At 38.9% G+C, this 23,315-nt stretch overlaps 3 protein-coding genes and 1 non-coding gene across 4 annotated transcripts; all 4 read left to right on the forward strand.

The window, feature by feature from the left end:
• The first annotated feature begins 1,323 nt into the window (after positions 1-1,323).
• LOC149003205 (Mediator complex, subunit Med10) lies at positions 1,324-13,464 on the forward strand. The gene is made up of 5 exons (XM_089137761.1): positions 1,324-1,632; positions 1,779-1,859; positions 2,004-2,106; positions 11,488-11,577; positions 12,567-13,464. The coding sequence occupies exons 1-5, from the start codon at positions 1,433-1,435 to the stop codon at positions 12,636-12,638; spliced, it is 546 nt and encodes a 181-aa protein (XP_088993887.1). The 5' UTR covers positions 1,324-1,432; the 3' UTR covers positions 12,639-13,464.
• A 3,308-nt stretch (positions 13,465-16,772) lies between these two features.
• Positions 16,773-19,645, forward strand: LOC149003206 (ENTH/VHS/GAT family protein). The gene is made up of 3 exons (XM_089138920.1): positions 16,773-17,543; positions 17,648-17,932; positions 18,542-19,645. The coding sequence occupies exons 1-3, from the start codon at positions 17,058-17,060 to the stop codon at positions 18,875-18,877; spliced, it is 1,107 nt and encodes a 368-aa protein (XP_088995046.1). The 5' UTR covers positions 16,773-17,057; the 3' UTR covers positions 18,878-19,645.
• Positions 19,646-19,811: 166 nt separating this feature from the next.
• On the forward strand, positions 19,812-19,884 carry TRNAR-CCG (transfer RNA arginine (anticodon CCG)). Its single transcript has one exon. It is a non-coding gene; the product is annotated as a tRNA-Arg (tRNA).
• Positions 19,885-22,147: 2,263 nt separating this feature from the next.
• On the forward strand, positions 22,148-22,988 carry LOC149003208 (uncharacterized). The gene is made up of 2 exons (XM_089138809.1): positions 22,148-22,183; positions 22,272-22,988. Exons 1-2 carry the CDS (start codon positions 22,148-22,150, stop codon positions 22,986-22,988), a joined length of 753 nt encoding a protein of 250 aa, XP_088994935.1.
• The last annotated feature ends 327 nt before the right edge of the window (positions 22,989-23,315 follow it).

Consider the following 23,315-nt stretch of genomic DNA (forward strand, 5'->3'; position numbering starts at 1 on the left):
AACCTACAAGTTCAACCACCAATAGTTGAACTTGGACCATTTGTGGTAACCTAATATCCTTTCAAATACGGTTTGTATTATTTAGGGATAATTTATGGTGCACCCTTATGCTATAACTTAATTACTAATCAAACCTTGCTGTTTATGAAATTATTATTGCATTCGTCACTTCCAATGGTGTTGCAAGGCTATTGTAAACTATCTCGAACAAACCTCAGTTCAAAAAAAAAAAAAAAAAAGTAAAAAAAATATTAAGGTTGGGTGTGCAATGATACTACCTACATTCATTTAGAAAAATCATATGCAATTCTAATTTTGCCTTTATATTCTAGTTTTTGGGTTTTAAAGAGATGGATTTTGATGAGATAATGTAAAGGGTAAATAAATAGTAACAAATTGCAGGGTCATTTTAGGATGATGAAAAATACAAAGATCACATTACAAAATAACTAATGGAACTTGTAATAGATTGTTTTGTGATGTGAAGTCGGCCCAAGAAGATGATGTTTTGCAAGTTCATTCATCTAATTCTAGTAATGTTTATGTGGATAATCCAGCCATTTGAACCAGCTATAGCATATTCGTTGATACTGCTTGGAATATCTCTTCAAAGCATACTGGGAGAAGTCGCATTTTGTGGAGCCCTACGGACAAATTCATAGTTCAAAAGTTTTGTTCTATTTTGGGTTTTCAGCTCTCATCATGGAGCTTGAGGCGATTAGAGACATCATTTTTGTATTTTAGATTGTACAATCACCCAGATAGTTATATATTATGTCTGTCTACCTATCATTAAAGCCTTAAAATGGCCAGGTGCAATCGTTAGATCGACAAGTAACGGCATTATCCTAGATATCTTACAGCTTTCAATTATTTTTTCTTTTGTTAGATTCAATTTTATTAGCAGATCCTAAAATGCTCCGGCGGAGACTTTATTGACAAGGGCTCCAAGGTCTTTCAGCTTAGTGGGTTCTCTGGTGTATATCCCCACCAGCTTATATTGTAAACCCTCTTCACTTGACTTGCCTCGTGTTTGCAACTTAAGAGCTTCATATAATTTCAGTTTTGTTAAAATAAAAAAACGTGGCGTAATACTGACACACGGGCGTGGGGTGAAATTATCATTCTACCCCCACAAAAGGTGGAATTTCCCAGAATGCGGCAAACCTTCGGGCCCCAACTTCTGGAGACTCTAGACGCAGGAGCGATTCACTGCAACCCAACCGGGGGTAGCGTTGTCCTTTTAGTGTTTTTCAGGGTTAATCAGCAGAAAGGTGAAACGCATACGAGGACAACATGGAAAAAGGGCACCCTTTAGGCTTTAGTCCCTTAAAACACGAATACACGATCCAAAGAAGAAAACTATTAAATTCGACGATCTGTAATTCAGGTTGAACAGTAAACGAACGGAAAGAACGATTCCAGTTGAAGGATGGATTCTTCACAAAACTCGTCTGCCGCGGCTGCAACTGGTAATGGCGCAATCACGCAAACGAACGTTGCAGACGATCCCAAGCAGAACCTCAACCAGGTCATCAACTCTATACAGAAGACACTTGGTCTTCTCCATCAGCTTCACCTTACTGTTTCCGCGTTCAGCGTTGCTTCTCAACTGCCTCTCCTGCAACGCCTGTAAATGAATATACCTCAGATTCTGCAAATTTAGGCTTTTCTCAATAATTGGAATTTTTTGTTTCTCTTCGCATAATTCAAATGCCTTTCTTTTGTTTCTTTATGCGGTATTTATTGATTCTAGGGCGTGTATTTTACTGTTGCAGGAATAATTTGGTTTCGGAGCTAGACAATATGCAGAAATTGGCTGAAAATTGCAACATTCAGGTTCCTATGGAGGTGGCTAAGTGAGTCTCTGCTCTTAATCCTCATGTTTTATTTGGAAACATTGATTGCAGCTCTTTTTATTTGTTAGTCGCTTTTATATAATTTTTGCTGATATTGTAAGCTGTTAGGTAGAAGAATCTATTAACAATTTGGTGGTGTTCTAGTTTAATCGATGACGGGAAAAATCCGGACGAATTCACGAGGGACATTATTAATAGTTGCATCTCAAGAAATCAAATCACCAAAGGCAAAACTGATGCGTTCAAGGTAATTGTTTTGTTTCTTGTCGTCCATGTCTGGAGAATTCAGCGATTCGTTTTTTGTTTTCTGGAGTAAATTCGGCTCATTGGTGTGCGTTAGTGCATGTTTATTGAAGGATTGTACGAATTAGGACGCTGGAAATGTTGCTTAAATTCTTGACCTATTGGTTACTCTTTGTTCTTCTGTACTAACTTTTGTGTACTATGGATTAATAATGTTAAGATTTGCTACTGCACCATAAGTTGATGCTTTGGATTCCATTTCATGTGAAAGCAAGGTGATCTGCACCAAATTTAAATAAGAATTCATTTGAAATTGAAATAAAAAGAAACGTTGTTGTCACTAGTTAATGGTTGAGATTGAGAGGAGCTGCCTGAGATTTAGTTCTATCCATAGACTGAAAGAAATTTTGAGAGAAAAAATAAATGATAAAAATAAAATTATGGAGGCATGTGCATGTGAGTGCAGAAAACAGATGGTTTCATATCAGAGATTAGTCACCTGAACTGATTCTAGGATGTGGAATTGGGTATTCCAGGTTATCATTGTCTGTTGGTCTGTTGCTTTCTCATGTATAGTGCTATCTGTAGCTTGTTTGCCTAATGGTCTCAGCCCCTGAGATGGTTGTTGGGAACTTATAAATGCATAGGGTGTCCTCTAATGTAAAAGCTTATATGCTCTTCAAAATTTAATTACAACAGGAACAGAAACATCAACGGCAACAATAAGCCTTATCCCAACTAAATAGGTCTTCAAATTTAATTGTTATCATCAAAATCCATTTTAACTGCTTTTATGTTATGTAGCTAATTTCAGGCACCCTTGCTTCTTTGGTTTATGATCATCTATAAAATTGTCATCTAAGGCTGCATTTGTTTTTCTGTAATATTTTCATGGGAGTTTTTTTTTCCTTTCAATTTAGGCGTTTGTTTTGGTTGGACATTAGCAAAGACATCTGAACATGATCAAGGGAATGAATCCAGCTGGATGATATTGGTGGAGTCCTCAACAGTCAAAATATCATCACTTTTTTGAGAAAACAGCATCCTTACTTTTCAAATGCATGTTGTTTTCCAACCTTTTGTACCGCAGTTTGAAAAATTTTTTTCCCCCCACCCCCTTCCTTGCAAATCCTTATACAATTTTCTATTGCTCTGGGTTTTCGGAAAAAAAAAGCATAACCTTAGGGGAAGACAGAATCTTGGTAAATAATCATATGATTGCATGCATAGAAGTTATGGGATTAAATGGATTAGACAGTGGGTGGAGATGAGTTAAAAGCCCTTTCACATTATCAGTGGACACTATTTGTTATGTAAGACTCTAAATCCAAGGGTAACAGCCGCAATCTGATCAAGCTCCAAATAACTCAAGTAGGGAAATCCAGGTTCAGGTCTAGTGAAGTCTAGAAATAGAAGTAGCAATCCAGTCAATGGAATGGGCCTGTATTGGGATCAAGTGTTGGCGCAAGCAGCAGTAAAAGAAACTCCAAATCTCAATCAATTCCAGCCAAGGGTTGTCGAGTTATGATGTTCACTAGCTGCAGCAGCAACAAGACTAAACCACAGGAACAGCAAAAGCCTTCAAAAATGGGTAACAATGGTAACAGCCTCTGGAATCAACTGAGGATGGATTCTGATCTTCATTCTGAGACCTTAATGAATTGATGTGGACACAAATAGTAAGAGAAGCAAAGGAAAGATAAGGAGAAGGGATAAGAACATTGAAAGAAAAAAAGAGCAAGCAGGGCTATCTCAACCCTTGGTCTCTCACCCACTGCTATCTCAGCTGATGAACTTGGATTCCTCCTTAAGCAAGTAGCATGGCCTGCGAATTTGATTTCTTTGAAGTTCTATATTATATTGCAATTGGAGGGCCTATTCATAGCTTGGCTAAAGCTTTATAAGGAAAGTATAAACTTAGTAGATTGAAAATAGAAACTAATAACTTAGTACTAGTGAAATCTTTGCCCTCCCCAAAGCCATCATATGATCTATTGAGTCTTGCTCGCTTTTGTAGCTTTCTATGAAAGGTCAGGAAACCTCCAGGTTCCTTCATGACATCAGCTGGTCCAATGTTTGCAAACCCAATTCTAAGGGGGACCTTGCAATCCGTAGAATTAAAAATTTCAATTTTGTCGGGCTTCTAAAACTCATTTAGAGAATTGCTTCCAAGGAAAGTTCCATTTGGGTTGATTGGGTTTATTCTTGCCTCTTAAAGAATAACTCCTGCTGGACTACTTCTCCCCCATCCAACTCCTTTTGCACCTAGAAGAAACTCCTCTCTCTTCACCCCCTTTACCCTCTTTGTTTTGTATTTCTCTACACCAGATGGATCCAATATCTCCTTTTGGCTTGATCCTTGGCATCCTTTGGGGATTCTCCATGATGTTCTCGGTGCTAGAGTAGTCTATTCCTCTGACATTCCCAAACTTTGCTCTCTCTCTCTCTCTCACACACACACACACTTCCTTAGTGCCAGAGTTTGGTCCCCCACTCCTCCCTTTCCGTCATGAGCTTGACCCTGTGTGGTCCCTTCTCCCCCCCCCCCATCCCCTCTTCTTCTTCCCCCTGTGTCCAACTCCTTTGGCTCCCCTCGAAAACTTCCTTTTCTCCACTGCTTTTGCTTGGAAACATACCTGTAGCCCTTCCCCTTGTCCCTTGGACTAAGCCTGTTTGGTTCCCTTTCCCTATGCCTTCCCACCCGATCCCTCCTTATTCACCGCTCTATCCCTGTTAGCCCCTCCTGTATCTTATGTCCTGAGCTTGGGACCACCCCTCACCTTTTCTTTGCATGTCCCTTCTCTTGCCCGTTTAGATCCATGCCCTTTCCTCTATTTGGCCTAGATTTATGTGCCCTTAGCCCCTAAACAGTTAGTGTCGTTGGTTTGGTTCTACATTTGGAGGCTCTTCGATTGCCGACACTATCGCAAAGCTACTTTTGGGGGTCTGCATCTTGCACATTTAGACGAAGTGTAACATAGATGGACCACCAAATCCTGTTCCACACATTAGATTTGGAAATCCATCTGTAATGATGGTAGCTTTAGGATCTCTTTTTTTGCCTCATAAGTCTTTTGTAGATTCCCCAAGAAACAGCCTCATTGTTATTACTTGAGGTCTTGATAGCTCTTTGTTAGTTTTTGCCATCTTCTTCCCTTCGGGGCTGTCTATATTATATTCATATATGCATCCCCCCCCCCCCAAAAAAAAAAAAAAAAAAGAGAGAAAAAAAAAGAAGATAAAAAGAAGATACAAATTATACGCTTTAGTAATTACAAGTTGCACACTCCTAACATTCCATCCAAGATTCTTTAAGTCATAAGTAAAATGTCTATATTACCCTCATTAGAGTCAAATGACATAACTAATCCCATTTAAACCCATCCATACCAACCCTTAGGTGGGTGAAGGGTTTCTTCCTTCACCCATCTTTTACTACCGCCTACCATTGAGTATTTGAGTGGCTTGGTGTGAACAAAACAAACCACAATGTGAAACAAAGACCGGAGGAAGGAAGAATCAGGTCTTTGATATTGATGATGACTTTATGCACTGAGCTCTAACCTAATTTCCCATATTTTCAACCCAGATTTCTTCTATTTTTTTATTTTTCTCTTCTTGATCTCATCCACCATGTTTTGCAATTAACAATCGATGAGAACTCCTTTTCAACTATTCAATTGGAGACTTATTAGCATCTCTTGTTTTCCAATTTGGGACAGAGACAATGAGAGATATGGTTTAAATCTTCGGTGGAATTTAAAGGATTTTGAGTTTTGGAAGGCCCATCATGGAGAACTGAAGGTACAGCAACATGAACTTGAAATTGCACACAGCGTGTTAGGGTTTGGGATCAAGGTTATGCATCCGGTGGGATTTAATGCGAAAGCATTTTGGGGTTTAATAGTGTCATGACATGAGTGTTACAATGGCACAATATGAGGTTATTCGCTTGGGCATTTTGGCCGTGTTGGAGTTGTATTGAGAAAGTTTCCTCAATCTGATGAAGTTTGAGTGTTCTGTCCTAAAGTCCGTCTAACCGAAAAATTATACCACCGATTTGAAACTGGCAATCCACTTTTGAGTTCTAAGCTGAAGCTTGTCTTTGGATTTATTGCTTTTATAAAGAGGAGAATGAAGAACAAGAAACAGCATTTAGTTTCTAATAGTGCCGATGAAGAGAGATATTTTTCTGGCGGGGACGGTGAGCGGAGAGATTTTCCGGCGGGGGTTGGGGTGGTTTCTGGCGAGGTGTAGGTAGATTCCCTTCACCCACCTAAGGGTTGGGTATGGAAGGGTTTAAATGGGGGTGGTTATGTCATTTGACTTTAATGAGGGTAATATAGTCATTTTACTCATGACTTAGCAGAATTTTGGATGGAATGTTAGGAGTGTGCAACTTGTAATTACTAAGGTGTGCAATCTGTAATTTAGGGCACTTAAGCATGCAATCTAGAGTGTTAAGTCTCACTAAAGTGTGCAATCTATAATTTTCTCAAAAAATAACTTGGCACTAGTGAAAGCAGAATATTGTGGAAAATAGAAACTAATTAAACTTAGAAACTACTAGGCTTTATAATTCAGCCACGTGCATAAATAACTAGACTGAACTTCTAAATCTCCCGAGAATAGATGTCTTCATATAATCGGATCTTGGGCCCCACAAATACTCATGGATATTTGCACTATGCCAAATAATGGTTTGTGACACTGTTCACATAAACAGTGACTTGAGCAGTGTTTTGGCTTCCTTCCATCATATTTTGTCTAATTGCAGCAGTCCAAGTTGACTGTTCAATAGCTATGGAGTAAGGGGACCTTCTAGTTGGACCAGCTGGCTGGTTTGACCTGGCCTCAATGCTGGTTCATTCCTTGGTTGGTTCCATTGTGCCCTGGTTCTACATCAGTTTGGTAGTGTTCGTCCTTCTTGTTTGTGAAAACTATTAGAGATTTGAATCCACCTGGCACTTCCAGAAATCTTCAACTAACCAGAATTGTGGACTTGGATTGTTGAAGTTTCGAGGATTCTCCACTGGGAGATCAAGAATATGTTTCCTAGTTTAGAACTGTGTTGTTTCCAAAAGTAGCAGTTTAGTGATACTAGGGTTAGTGTTTGGAGTCCTGGTTGATATATTTGTCTCCCTTTCCTACTCTCAATTTATGCTTGTAGCCATTGGATTGTAAACAACTCAACTACAGCGACAGAAGACACTTAGATTCTTCCGCTAGGTTCCTTCTAGATTCTTCCACTAGGTTACTTCTTCTCACATCTGCTGTAGAATCTGGTTGTATCTCAGTTTACTTCGGGGTTGGATTTTGAGATCAAGTAGTTTGCTACTACCCTAAGGAATCTCAAAACAGCATTGTGGTTTCAGAATAGGAGTACCAATGACTTCAGGAGGCTAGACTCAGAGCAGCCTGGAAGTCTGGCTAAATGTCTTTAGGGTAAAGGAAACGATCTGTCAAAATCTCCAGCAAACCATATTGAACAGTCCTAGTTGAACGAGAAAGTTCAGGAACCTGAACAGAATATCTTGGAGGAGGATCAAAAGACGATTAGAATAATAATGAACAGCAGTTAAACTAGCAGAATATAAGTACTCAAACATTCAAATCAATAGCTGGAAATTAAAAGATAGAAGTATGCACAGGGAAGAAGAGGCTCTGACTTCTAAAATGAGACAAAGATAGAAGAGAGGAAAGATATTAATTGCCAGTCCTAGCCTCCTAGGTTGGAATCACCACACCGTCCTACTAAGTCACCATGGTAGGTTGGAATTATATCCCCCAACACCTCTTGCTCTGGGTAATTACATAACTTGACAGAACAATAGCTTGTTTAATTGAAAAAACTGGGGAGATGAAATTTCCCTTCTTATATATAGAAACAGTAGAAGATCAATCACATTGTAAATGTAACCTAGAAAAGAGAAGGGGGGGGGGGGGATAGGTTACTAGTGGATTTGTCCAATTTTAATGATAATTGCAAATTAATAATATAAATGACCAAGAATAGACAAATCAAATCAGCCACAACACAAGATTTTATAGTGGTTCAACTTTGCAAGTCTATGTCCACTTCGCTCTTGGCCTCAAGAGAATATTCTAGTAGTGATTCTCTTTCAATATGGTGGATAGAGATTCAAACCTTTACATATCTATATTGATTGGGCAAGAGCACCCTTTATGGTCTCTATTACCAAGGTAGAAGTATCCTCTCAAATTCTTAATTCTACCTAGAACTAGAATTATGAAAAAGAATAAAATTACAAAGGTAAGATATTACGTATCAAGGGGTGAATCATGAATGAGTGTAATGCGAGATAAAATGAATGCCCATCTCTTGGTGATCTTGCAACACTTGGAAGTTAGATGATACCAATCAGCCTTCTATCACTTTAGCCACAATCAACCTTGATGGGCTTGTTTCCTTGGAAAGAGTCTTCAAGGTATGCACAAGGAATTGAGAGGTTAGGACACTTAGATAAGAGTACAAGGTAGAGTTCTTAGTCTCAATGTATGTGGGTACTATAGTGGGAGTTATGGCTTGAGGTTTGAGTCGCAAGGATCTATAACAGTCACATTTGGGCAGAAATGGCTAACCATTTCCAGCTATGAGTCCTTTGGAAAATAGCTGTTGGAAATCAAATGGCTGGCCATTTGCTGAAACAGAACCCATGCCGTTTGCCACTGTGATTGCCAGAGTTTATCAGGCATGAAGGACTACATTTGAAATGGCTTGCCAAGCCATCTGGATGAGATGGCTCGCTGTTGCTCATGGCTCATCATTTCATTCTGCAAGTGACCAGCTTTGCTGAATTTGGTCCTTTTGTGTGTGTGTGTGTGGGGGGGGGGGGGGGGGGGGTCCTCCTAACCAATGCTAAGTTTAATTTATACCTTATTTACATGTCCTAGATTTATCTAAGGGCAGTGCATGATATGCTAAATTACTAGTATGCATGTGTTCTAGGTGCACTTGGTTGATCCCTGATCTTCAAGACTTTTAAGATTTTTCCTGATCTTCTAGTCTTCAAGCTTCAAGTCTTAACACCCTCACTTCATTGTTGGGTCTTGGGTTGGTCTTTATTTTCTAGCTTTTGAAATTCTTTAATTTCCAGAAATGCTGCAAGCTGTAAAGAGGATAAATTTAAAATAAAAAGAAGAAGAGAAGAGGGAAGGTCTTGGATTGTAGTCTAGTGTTAGGGGAAGGTAGGGGATTAGGGTTTAAGATTGGGGGAGGGTTTTTATAGCTGCTATAGTGTTTTTTTTTTTTGGGGGGGGGGGGGGGCAGGGGGGGGGGGTGGGGGGTTTGTGATGGAGGGGTAGGGGAGGGCTGCGGATGAGAGAGGAGAAGAGGGAATGGGGCTGGGATTAGGTGGGGGGCTTGGTACTTGGAGATGAAGGTGGAAGCTGGAAATTGAAACTTCTGCAGAAATTCTCTTTTCTCAAGTCCTGCAGGCTTCTTCCAAGGGAACCCACAACTTCAGACCTAAGCTCTTGCAATTCTCTCATTATTATTAATTATAAAGTCTGCAGATTTCAATGTTATGAGGCTTATTTATAGCCTTTAGAAAGAAACCACTCTGGGACTCTAACTTGCAAGACAACCAAACTGAAACTCCTATTTTGACTAAAGACTCTTACTCACACTAAGAACCTTCATATCTCAATCTAAAAGTGTCCTATTTGAATCCTACCCTAACAAAGGACTCTTTAATAACTTAACAAATATGAACTCAAATTCAAAAACAAAATGTAGATCTAGGGTCCAACAAACATACTGGGCCCAACTAACCCTAAATGGACTCAACTGAAAAGGTGTAACATTACCAAAATACCCCTGCTGGTACTAGAGGGCCGAGGATTTAGGGGAGCAACCCTAGGCCCTGTTTCAGCCCTGGACTTGGGGTTTACATCAATTCTAGACTAGGTTTGCACAGGAAGCTTAACCATATATTTTCCTTTCCTTGTTTTGTCTTCTTTTTCATCATGAATTTTTTGTTTCTATTTTGTTTGTTCTCCAGCTATCAAACATCTGTCAGGCATTCAGAGAACCATAGTGACTGCTGAGAGCTTTCCATTCCTTGCATGTTAAACCATCTAGTGACTGAAAAAAAAAGGGACTTTAGGACCAACTTTCCATCGTAGTAGCTCTCTAAGGTTGGGGTTTATCTGAAGAGAACATCATGGTCCTTGATCTTCAGATCCAACCATCATCTCCAACTCAAGTATTGATGAAGTAGTGCAATACTCGGGCCTCCTTCAACAATAGTATAAACTTGATCTGAAGGCAGGATTGGCCAGTGTCAGTGAGTTTCTATTTGGAGTTCATATATCTCATGATCGATGGATGAAGTGGAGGTGTGTGATCAGAGTGTTGTGTGACAGATGTTTTCTTATAAAGTTTAAAAGAAAGTTCAATAGAACCGTTATATGACCAGCTATGATGTTTGGGGCAGACTGCTGGGTAGTCAAGAAGTCTCATATTTAGTAGCTATTCCTGGCAGAGATAGGATGTTAAAATGGATGTGTGGCAAAACAAAGAACTAAAACTAGGGAAAAACATATAAGAGCTGACATGGGATTTGCGTTGGATGGATGACAAATTCCAAGAGAGTCATTTGAGGTGGTATGAGCATGTTCAGTGGAGGCCTACAGATGCTTTAGTAAGGAGAGATATGATCCCAACTGATGGAGCAAGAAGAGGTAGGGGCAAACTTAAGTAGATCACAGGAGAACTTGTGAGAAAGACATGCATAGTTTAGGTCTTGTTCCTAATATGAACTTGAATAGAGCCTACCGGAGGCACCATAATGGTGCATGGTCTGTTGTTGGTGGCAATATTGTTAGTGACCCTTTTGATGCTACTGTTAGACATGAAGTCAGTGATCCTGTGGTGTTGTGGACTAGTATACATTAGCTGGCTTTGTGAGTTTTTAGCAGTGCATTCTTATGAATAAAAAATTTACTTTACCAGAAGTAGGAAAAGTAGGAAGATAATGAAGATTATCATAGGGAGTGGGTTTATTAGTAAGTTGGGGGTATTTCTGGAAGAATTTCTGATCACAGAATAAATTCATGGATTAGCCGCTGACAAAAACATCAAATGGGTATTCATTGAAATCAAACATGACCACAAAGCATTGAACGTATGCTGGTGCCCTTCAATGTGAATTGAATCAAGTCTCAAAAAAATGCCTCTGCTAACTTCAGTTCGAATTGAATGAGCTACATTGAAAAGGCCAAAATTGGAAAGATCAAACCCTAAAATCATGCAAAAAAAGAATCAGTTGTTTTTTGACATGCCTTCTTTATCCATCTTCTTTCATCTTGTTTGTGTTCTCATTTATATGAGCTGTCTTTACTTGTGTTGTTCTGTATGCAGGCACTGCGTAAGCATCTCTTGGAGGAGCTTGAACAGACATTCCCTGATGAAGTGGAAGCTTATAGGGAGATACGTGCAACTTCTGCTGCAGTAAGTTGCATGAAATAACATCCTTATTGTCATGACTGTTGTTTGAGTTAGAATTTCATCAATCACAGTGAAACATCTCAGATTGCAATATAATCTCAATAATGGTCAACCATTCACAGTTTCTGTGAAGCCAGGGGTAAATTGAAAATGTTGTCTCCCCCCCCCCCCCCAAAAAAAAAAAGGGTTTCGCTTCAGTGCTGTGCATTAAATGCGTGGCTCTGGGCCTACGGTCGGGATTTCGTAGGCAGAAGGTGCTGTGCATTAAATGCGCAACATTCAAGTTCAACACCCCCTAAACAGCCGAGACTTGAATGCTGCATATTTAATGTGCAGTTGGCAGCAGGTGCTGCACATTTAATGCACAGCACTGAAGTTGAACCACCCCAAAACACCTTTTCCACCCCAAAATAAAAAATTTAAAAGGAGAGAGAGGCATCCAGCATATAAATGCCTGATACAGGGGTCCTTTCACGGGTGACTAGGAAGTTTTACTGATATGATGTGAGAGAAGAGAACATGGAGGGTGACAGATAGGAAAGGAGAACTACACTGTGACTGGAAAGTAATGTCCTGAAAACCTTGGACTCTTTTGCAACGTCTGGTTAAATTTGAAATTTAAGGGTAAATTAGACAGAAAGAAGTGTTGAAAACTTGTCCATGGCTCAGATGATATTCGTCTCAGTTTAAATTGTTTTCTCGGTTAATCTGTCACAGTTGATGACTGATGGGAACTGGGCTTCAGTCATCGCCTGGTAAACTTCTGCTTCAAGTAATGGTTATGTTCTGGCTGTTGGATATTCTCATATATTGTAGATATAATTTTTTTTAAATAAGTTAACTATCTAGTAAGCAATGATTTTTCCTGTGCAAGCTATCTTCTCTTTGGTTCCCAGTATATTTCCTTTTTCACATTCTATTGATTCTCCTGGTGTTGTCTTCTCTTCGCTTCCCTTTTAACAATCTTTTAATTCTCCTGGAATCTGCTGCAGGAATCAAAACGGCTTGCGCAATCACAGAGCATTCTACCAAATGGAGATGTAAAGGTTAAGACTGAGCATTAAGCGGAAGATGATGAGGATCAGGTACCCGTAATTGCATGCGTTGCACTATGGCCATTCATGGTATCAGTTTTCACTTGTATGGATATGTTGATCCTCTGTGACAGCATTGGCGACTTAAAATTCCTTCTGATTGCATTGTAACAATTAGTTTTAGGATATTGCTAGGGAGATTTTGGTATTAAGTAATTTCACTATGAGTGCTATATTGTACATAAATCCTCTTCTTTTATAGGTATGCCAGAAGGGTAGCTGAGCCCATGACCTCTTTGTTGTGAGACGTTGGCTCTTGCCAACTGAGCTATCCTGTGGGATTGCATATACCCATTGTTGTAATCAGTTCGTAATTCGATTTTAGATGATAATTCAATCTTAAGCTTGTTTTAGGGTTTTACTTGGTTAGCAAAGAAAATGAAGTTCTTGTTTTCAATTTTGGAAAAACTAGTTTCGGTGCCAACGCCTGTAGTAGACACTTTCAATGCCGACGATTCAGCTTGGGGAACTGATTAGATCAGATACAGTAGTTTTTTGGTGAAAGTAGAAATGAATGGGCAGGCAGAGTTTCTTATGATGAAACAAAAACTATAGTTGTCTTTCTTAATACTTGTATTGAGACAAGCAATGTTTAAAGTATCCCACGTACCATACGATACTAGTTGATACGTATTCATATTTGACCAAACCGATATGATACATCTCGATATGTCTTTCCATTGAATTATTCTAAAATACATTAGTCATCACGATACAATAATCAATAGAGGACAATATGTCTTTTAAATCACCTGACCGATATGATACTTGATACCGATACTTTAAAACTTGGAGACAAGATTGAGAGACGTAGTTTGTAGGTAGAAAAGCATCTACCAAATTTTATTCCATACTTTCTGAAATAATGCAAATCCTTTGGGTCTGTGCGTCTGATTGCTAGACGTCTTGCCCATGATATTAGGGCCTGTTTGGTTACATGAGTTTGGAGATTTCAAATATCTAGAGATTTCAAATCTATAGATTTCAAATATATGAAGTTATAATTTATAAAATTAGATGTTTGGTTGTGGAATGAAATCTGTGGATTCATCCTAAAAAACTATTTGATTGGGTTGAAGGCAAATGTATAGCTTTTTTGTGAATTCCCCCAAAGTGCAAAGGGGTGAATCTCTATAGCTTTTTTGCAAATCGAGAGATGTGAAATGGGAGATTTTTACTTGTTTGGTTGCGTGAATCTCTAGATTCATGAAATCTAGAGATTCACATTTTTACACTAAAAACGTAAATCTGTAGATTTATGGGTATGAGGTGAAATCCAGAGATTTCATCCATACTATCAAAGCGTTAAAGATTTGAACCATAATTCAATAAATATTTTTTTAAGATAAATCTAGAAATTTCATTCCAAAAATTCAAACTAACCAAACAGTTAATTTTACGAACTATGACTCTGGAGATTTGAAGTCGGTAGATTTGAAATCTCTAAATTTTTGAAATCTACAGACTCAAGTAACCAAACAGGCCCTAAATTTCATGAATCTAAAGATTTTTACAATCAAATGAGTATAATCTTTGAATAATGAATCTAGAGATTTGAAATCTCTGGTCATGTAACCAAACAAGCCCTTAATCAACCAATCACGGTATTATAGGCAAGTGGCTGGACAGATAAACGAACGCCTTGCCTAGACAAAGACAATGTGGACCTTTTTTGGAATCATGTATCCTACCATCCACATGTTTTACAAGAACAATTCAATAAATTATTTAAAAAAAGAAGAAAAAAAAATGTGATAAAATACTTTATGAGTGAGTCATATATCATTCTTAATAAATCCAATTTTAGATATTCATGATATATTTCCAACTACGCCACCTCTTTAATAATCATTTCACACTTTCCTTCTAGAGAAAATGAGTGGGAAAAGAAAAACTTATCAACATGCATCCGTATTAGTGTTGTGGAGGGATCTTTCCCATTTTGACATCCTCTTAATTCTTCTCCATTAAGTTTTAGCGAAGATTTTTTTTTATAGAATAATTTTTAATAGAGAAAATGCTATATATAATATAACTATTTGATATTTTCTAGTAAGGTTGACAAGTTATCAAAAAAGAAAGTTGACTAAACTGGTGGCTCCGTTTAATTGTATTATTGAATATAGGAAACGATGCCCGCATGTAGATTTTTCCCATTTGAAATACATATTGTAAATATAATTTTAACATTATCCTATAATATTTTTAAAGTTTCAAAATAAGATTACCAACCTCTCAAACCGTTGAAACCTTTATCTAAAAAAAATAAAATTGAAACCTCTTCACTGGGGGGTCATCAATTGACACTTCAGTTCTCGAAAACAAACTTCTCGCTAATCACGTGACATCTCTACATATTTGAATTATATCCTCTATTCAAATAATGAGAAAATTTTTGAACATATGTGGTTGATTCTTAGTACTTGTTCAATCTCAAAACAATATTATTTTTTGATAATTTAATATTGATAGTGATAAATGATATTAAATTTTAATTAATTTACTAAAAGAAAAAAAATCTTCTTTTGAGATTCTATATGTGTCAAAAAGTCAATTATTTGGATTGAATAATTTTCTTTCCATCTAGATAGAAGATTTAGGCCCGATTCAAACTCCATAGTCCATCTCCATTTGAACAAGTTTTCCTTCAGCTCCCTTGATGTTTTATGTGATTATTTGTACATTTCACAATGGTTCTTAATTTAGAGTTACATCAGCAAAAATATTTTTTTGCATATTTAACAATGGTTCTTAATTTTGAGTTACAAGTGAATTTGAATGTTACATCAGCAAGAAGATTTGAATGTTTTGGGTTGTAAGACTATTGATCCTAGTAGTCAATTAAATGTCATCAAGCGGATTTGTGTCTAGCACAGTGATTGCAGCTGAAGACAGGAAGACCAAGAAGTTATTGATTTCAAACTTGTGTCCCTCCACTCTTTCTTGAATTTGGATCCTCTAGCCCCACTATCTCCATGCCCCCAAAATTCTCACTCACAGCCAAGGTCTGAAATTTCAGCGAAATATGGCTGTTTAACTGCCTCAACCATCAAAGAAGTAATCTTGGCTTCTCTTCTCTTTTCGACTTCTAGTAGTTACTCCCTCAAGCTGCTCTGATCCAGTATGGCTTTGTTTTCATTTTTTTTTTTTTTTTTTTTTTTGAATTCTTTGCTTGTTATTTCCCTCATTCTTGTGTCCTCTGTTGGGAGAAAGCTCACTGAGTTGGTGCAAGAGCAACCGTTGCTTCGATACCACAAGGGTTCTCTCCTTTTCGGCCAAATCTCTGTCAATCTCCTTTGGTACGATTGATTTAGTCCTTCCCAGCGCTAGTCATTGATTTCATCTCTTCCCTTCCAACAACAACAACAACCCTCTTTTCTCACTTGGCGGAAAACCACCGACAAATACTACCAAATGATGAGTTCCAAGAAACCCTCTTCTCCGTCTCTGCATCTAGGTAAACAGCTCCTCAACGAAAACTACTCTTTGGGCAAATCCCTCACTAGCAAACAATTCGTCCAGATCACAGCCAGAGGCAAACAAAGGAATGCCGTTAACATCACTTCTAAAAAAGCGGCGATATCTCACGAACCTAGATTTCGTCCATGGTTTCGGTTCGCCAATCATCAAAAAGGCCAAAATTCAACAAATTTTGGTGATATGTTGCATACTGCTCACATTCCATCTGATACAAATCACCCTAGACTATCTATGTCAGGTGGTCTGTGAGAAGAAAAAAAAATTCGAAAGCACGGGGAGTGGGGTATAAGATGTGGGCTCTATTTTTTCTTTCCATCCTGGCCTGGTCTAGTAATATGAAAACAAAATTGTGTTTGGTATAAATTTTACATCATTCTTAAATGGGAAAAAAAATAAAAAAAATTGTATGCTGACAATAGCAGTTACGTTTAGAGACGGAAATACATTTTGAGTCCATTAAAAATGATAATTCGGTAAGATCTGTTAACTGTCTGACCTATCCCAACAGATGGGCCCTACCAATGACGCTTGCGCACGCGTTTCTTTGGTTTTCGATTGTCGTCGACACGTAGCCGTCGTTATATATACAGACTAGCCTATTCAATATCTCTGAGCCGCAAAAAGAGAAAAAGGGCAATTACAAAACCAAAGGGATTAGATTGACATTGTGATCAACTATACAACAACAACGCTTTCGCCTGAGCAATTCGTCATCATTACAGTGAAAAAGTTTCGATTCTTGGGTTTCGACCCGATAATGACTTGATATTGTTAGATTTTGTGATAGACATAGACCTCACCTCTCCATTCATTGGTACTTTCACTGCTAGGGTTTCAAAAGTCGAGATATTATTAGGGTTTTCTGTGTTTTGATTGTTGCTAGTTTGCTTTCAAGATTCTGATTTAGAGATGGATAGATTGAAGTTAGCAGCGTTTGGTGAGCGATTAAAGAGTGGTGGAGCTCAAATGAGTAGAATGGTTAGCGGGAAAATGAAGGAAATCTTACAAGCTCCAACACCTGAATCGAAGATGGTTGATGAAGCTACATCAGATAGCTTGGAAGGACCGAATTGGGGTTTGAATTTACGGATATGTGCTTTGATCAATAGCGAGGAGTTTAGTGGTCAGGAAGTTGTGAAAGCTCTAAAGAAGAAGATTACTGGCAAGAATATGGTTAGTCAAAGGTTGAGTCTTGATCTGTTGGAAGCTTGTGCTATGAATTGTGATAAGGTTTTCTCGGAATTGGCTTCTGAGAAGGTCTTGGATGAGATGGTTAAGATGATTGATAATCCGCATACCTATTACAGTAATAGACAACGAGCAGTGGATCTGATTCATGCTTGGGGCGCATCTGAAGATCTGGCTTACCTGCCTGTGTTTCGCCAGACTTCCATGGTAAGCTCTGCTGCTTCTGGTTTCATCTATGTAAGCTGTTTGCGTAGCTGTTATTTAATACCTATTTTAAAATTTCCCTGTTTTCATGAAACTGTTAATTGCAGAACTTGAAGAACAGAAACTTACCGAGGCCCAAAAAAGGTTATAGGAATTCAATACCACGTTATGACCCTTTGGCTCCAGATGTTCATCAACAGACATTTTCCCCTCCTGAAATATATCCCATGCCTCCTCACTTGGATGCACACGGTTCGGATCATACTGATATTCCATATCATGGTGGCAGTTTTCCAGTGGAAGATAAGAAAGAGTTTCTTGTTGTAACCCGAAATAGCATTGATATCCTGTCTAGCATTTTAAACTCTCAAGCAGAGCCGAAGCCCCTCAAGGTAAATCACATAACCCATTTTTGTGGTGGTTGTGTTTGTATGGAACTCTTACTTGGATTAGGTTTCAAAAGCATATAATTTTCTGTAATCTGACATGCTAAACTGGGAGTTTGATCCAAGTCTATGGGTGCTAGATTAGTTCAGTCTAGTATTAGTTAGGTTAAATGGGAAGACTTAACACATTCTATTAGCTCTGGAGCTTTTTGGCAATCTAGTGCTTGTACACTAGAGCAAGCCTCACTGGACAAATCTGATCCAGTCCTACATGGGTTCACAAAAGCTCTCTAGATGTTTTCTCTAATTCAACCCCTGCATTTGTCAATTCTGTTCCGTCTGTTTAGGTGCCATTGATTTCACCTCTTTGAAGTATTGTTTTTGGCATCAGTAGTCTCTTGTCCCTTATGCTTCTCTTGATTTCATATGCTCTTGGTTTGTTATAAGTGTCTGTTAGTGGAACCAGCAATGTAATGGTTCTACTAGCAGATATTCAGAAGTCTTCTGTTATTATTATTTTGACTTGTAGCAATGTTAAGAAGCAAAATAATGGAAAAGAGCACAGAGGTTTAAGCATCCCAGTGACTAAGATGGGAAATTTAACTGTGGTTGCAGGATGATCTCACGCTGAGCATGATGGAGAAGTGCAAGGAATCACAGCCTGTTTTACAGAGGATCATAGAAAGCACTGGTGATGATGATGCAATGCTCTTTGAGGCTCTGAATCTACATGAGGAGCTCCAACAGGTCATTTCCAAGTATGAGGAGATGGCAGCTACACCAGTAATGGAAGGGCTACCACCCAAAATTTTTGGAACAACAGCTCATGATCCAGCCACTCAGGATGCAATCGTAAACAGGACAGAAAAACCAGAGTCCCTCAAAAATGGAGAGAGCAGTGAAAACGGCCATGATAGCAAAACATTAGCTGAGGGGAACTTCTTGCTGTAGTGAAAAGTTAGGGAGAGCTGACATTTGATGTCTGTAGTATAGAAGGAAGTAGGTGATAGTTTATGATGAATGTGTGGTTGGATTAGCCATTGAGCTGTTACTGTTTTCAGAATATCTAGTGTGATCTTGTATGTTTCATATTTGTCTCTCTTATCTTCTTTCTTTTACATGTTTAATTCTAGAACCCATGTTTCCACTGTTGCTCTTTCGAAGCATTGCTATGTTGGTTGAAGAGTAATGCTTCAACAATACGTCAATCCCAATTGGCAGCGTATGGATTAATCTATGTGATAAAGGTTTTCATATATATTTCAAGCAATATATGAGGATGGATATGAACAAGTCTATCAGGCTTCACAAGTGATTTCAGCATCCAAAGAGAAAGGACTTATCAGGGACATTTTTCAACAGCCCTACTTTGGGAACCCATTTTGGCTTTCCATAATAATTAGAGTTTTAGGATGCATTCATACTTATGTTGTCATGTTGAGCACAGAAAGGCTCTTACTTCTGTGGCTGTGTTCATGTTTGTTGCCCCTGTAAGGACCTCACAATTTACTCCTCAATTCATGTCCATTAAGCATTGCTTCAACCATTATTCTTCACCTCCATGCCTCAAACCTCTGGTCCTAGTTTCTTTCGCTTTCTCTTACACCAATCCAATTTTGACGAGTATCCAGGCCCAAATGAATTGTTTATATTCCAACAAATGGTCATCTACTTGATATGAATGGTCTATAACATTAATTCAATAAACTTATTTCTTCGGAATCGGACAGAGAAATTAGTGCCGTAAGAAATAGAAATCACAGAGAAAAACCACACAAAAGATGCCATTGTGTTGGTGCTGAAGCAGAAAAATAGGATTTAATCGTGGACTAGAAAACCAAGCATAGGAGTTAAATATTAACAATTTTACATAATATACAAGCAAGTTCGCGTGGCCTAATGGATAAGGCGCTCGCCTCCGGAGCGGGAGATTGTGGGTTCGAGTCCCATCGTGAACGGTTCATACATTTTTAATTTTTCTCCAATCGGTCGGGTTCTGGGTTCGAGTCCCATCGTGAACGGTTCATACATTTTTAAGTTTTCTCCAATCGGTCGGGTTCGAATCCCTCTTTTTGTTTTTTTTTTGGGTTCAAATCCCAGTACAGTTTGACTCCACATCTCCCAATCCTGAGGGACAAATACAAGCCATCAGCTGATGGATGTACAAGGACTAAATCACGGTCACATTAGCATAGTTCGACAAAGGCATCAATTGGTGGATGTACAGGGACCAAATCATGGTCACATTAGCATAGATTGCATAGTTCTGTTCGGAAATGAAGGACCACCTCCACCTTCAAGCCTAAATAGTTTGTGTTAGCAGATTGGAGCTGACTAGCCTTACAAGCTGAAAAATGGCCTAAGCACCCATCTCGGAGCAACTTAAAACGTGTCTTCCAAGCACTCGTCTTCCTCTCCTTTAAATACCAACACAACCCGGTTGCTGAAAAATGGCCCAAACACCACACTTTGTTCAATGAGGTGAGACTCTCTATTTCTTCTCTATTCTCTCATTAGGTTCGATCAGAACCATTCTATTTTACGAAAATTTAATAAAATTCATGGTGTCCATCGAACACAGGGATATATTTCTAGTTAGTTTTCTTGCAATAATCATAATCACAGGCTGCCCAGAAACGTTTCAATCATTCCAACCAAGTGAACAAGAAGGACATCAGGAAGAAGAGCAAGAGGAACCTGGAAGAGATCAAAGGCGTGGATTCCGAGATCAGCACCATATGATCCAACGGTTAAGAGGAGGTGATAAAGAGAAGTGCAAGGGTGCAGATTGTTGGGAGCAGAGGACAGAAGTGCTTGATGGGAAAGTGCGTGAAGGGCAGCTGGTGGTGGTTCCTCAATCCTCAGGGCTTTGTGGATGTTGAAGCGAGCGAATGAGGTGGGCTTCAAGTGGGTGTCGTTTATTGCCGGTGGAGGTTCTGGTTAAATCAGAAGGGAGGAAGCTAGGAGAATTAAATACGGCAAAAAAGAGGAAGATGTGTTGGTTTCTTCACTTTCAGGTGTAGGACCCAAGGAGGAAGGAGTTTTGAGTGATTCATGTAGGTGTAGACCCAGTTGTAATATTAGGGTTGGTGAGGAAATACCCCCTCTAGGGTCAAGAGGTGGTTCTCCAGACTGTTGAAAGTGAAATATGGGGATGGGCCTTCAAAATACTTAGGACTTCCCACGAAGTTTGGAGCCTCAAAAAAGGAGGTTTTCAAGGAAGTAGGTGAAAGGGTCTCAAAGAAAATGCAAGGTTGGAAACATAGGCTGCTTTCTCAAGCAGGGAGAGAGGTACTTATTAAGTCAGTAGCCTGCTCTATGTCAACTTATGTAGCATCTCACTTTCTCTTACCAGCTGACACTCACAACATTGTTAAGAAAGCTATATCAAACTTTTATTGGGGCCAGAAGGAGCAAGAAAGGAAACTTCATTGGATTTCATGGACTCGTCTATGCCACTCGAAGGAAAAAGGGGGATTGGGCTTCTGGGATCCTAGTTTACATAATCTAGCCCTCCTTGCAAAAGTGGCCTGGAGACTCTTTGAGAACCTCAATTCTTTATGGGGAAGGACTATGAAAGCTATTTACTTCCCAAAGTGCTCTTTTATGGAAGCCCGAGTAGGTAGTTCACCATCTTGGGGTTGGAGAAGCATCCTAAAGGGTAGAGAGGTCATCCAAAAAGGAATGCTGTGGCAAGTGTGCAACGGTGAAAACATCAACATATGGCAAGGTAATTGGATACCCTCGGCTCCAAATTTCAAGGTTCGAACCCCTAAACCTGAATCTTGTGATATCCAATTTGTTTCTGAGTTAATTGATGTTGGAAATCGGAATTGGAACCTACCACTTTTGAATCCCTTGTTCACACAAAGTAATATTTCTGCCATCCTCAAGATTAAACTTAGCATCAACCCTCAAGAGGACAAGATTATATGGGGGGGAGCCAAGAGCGGGTGCTTCTCGGTTAAATCGGCATATCACCTATTATCGAATGACAGAGATTATAGGTCATCAAGAGCAGCCTCGTCCTCAAGAGTCCATGAATGGGAGCTTATAAAGCCTGAGATTTGGAAAAAAGTTTGGAACTGCAAGTGCCTCCCAAAATTGAAGACTTTTCTATGGAAAGCCTTGGCCCAAGGTCATGCTACTGGAGAAAATCTTATGAAGAGACAAATTCCCATTGATCCCATGTGCAGAAGATGTGGCTATCCGTGTGAATCAATGGACCATATTCTTCTCTCTTGCCCTTATGCTGAGGTAATATGGTTCGGCTAGTAACCTCTCTCTTACTACCCAGAAAGAAATCCAACCAAAGTTACTACATTTTTTGGAGTTTTGGAAACAGCTGAAGTTCAACTCGAAACTGGAAGAAGACTCAACTTTTAGCCTTGTGGTCTTTTTATGTTGGAGTATTTGGATTTCGAGAAATGAGTTGGTCTTTAAAAATCTTCATAGGAGCCCTGAAGAAGTCATCCATAAAGCTCAACATGCCCATGCGGAATTCTGGTCTTCTTTGTGCAAAGATGAGGTTGGGTCCCATGTAGCTATTCACCGGAAAAGATGGTTGCCGCCCCCTTCTGGTTGGTTGAAGATGAACGTCGACTTTTCGTGGTGGGAAGAAACTGACAGTGGGGGCGTGGGTGTTATTTTGTGGGATGACAGGGGTCTCCCTTTGTGGGCTTGTTCGGATAAGTTGAGTTGCTCTTCGGTTCTGGCAGGTGAAAGTTGTGCCCTGAGGATGGGCCTTCTTGAGCTCATTAAAGCTGGGCACTGTAAAGTTATTCTTGAGTCCGATTATGAGGAATTGACAAACTGCCTCCTTGATCCCTCCTTTTGTGTTCCGGCCAATATCTCCAACATTGTCGAGGATATTAAATTTTTTCTTAGTGGGCCTGACTCTTTCATTTTAGAGCCCATTTCTAGGGCGGCAAACTGTGTTGCCGATGCTCTAGCTAGGAAGACATCATCTGTGGCAAGCATGATGATTTGGCCTAATTCCACTACGTGGCTCCTTGATCTTTGTAATCAGGACGTCATTAGTCCTTCTTGCCAGTTTCAATGAAATTCTCTTACCAAAAAAAAAAAAAAAAAAAAATGAATAGAGTTTATGAAAGAAGAAGAAGAAAAACAAAGGTAAATAAATAAATAAATAAATAAAGCACTTGTTTCTTTATATATTTGGTTTCTAACTCTTTGATCTGATTAGGGAAAAAAATTATTATCACATGAAAAGGAAATTCTAAAATAATTAGCAAAACTAGTTAAGGATTTTTATCAGTTTGACCCAAAAAGAAGAATTCTTGTGAGTAAATGAATTCTGACTCGATTGATAACCCACTCAAAAGTTACTTTTTAAATCTTTATTGCTTCAAAAAGAAGATCTGATAAA

Source organism: Hakea prostrata, chromosome 10 (genome assembly GCF_041222555.1).
Source record: "Hakea prostrata isolate BN-2017 chromosome 10, UWA_Hpros_2, whole genome shotgun sequence".
Classification (NCBI taxonomy): domain Eukaryota; kingdom Viridiplantae; phylum Streptophyta; class Magnoliopsida; order Proteales; family Proteaceae; genus Hakea; species Hakea prostrata.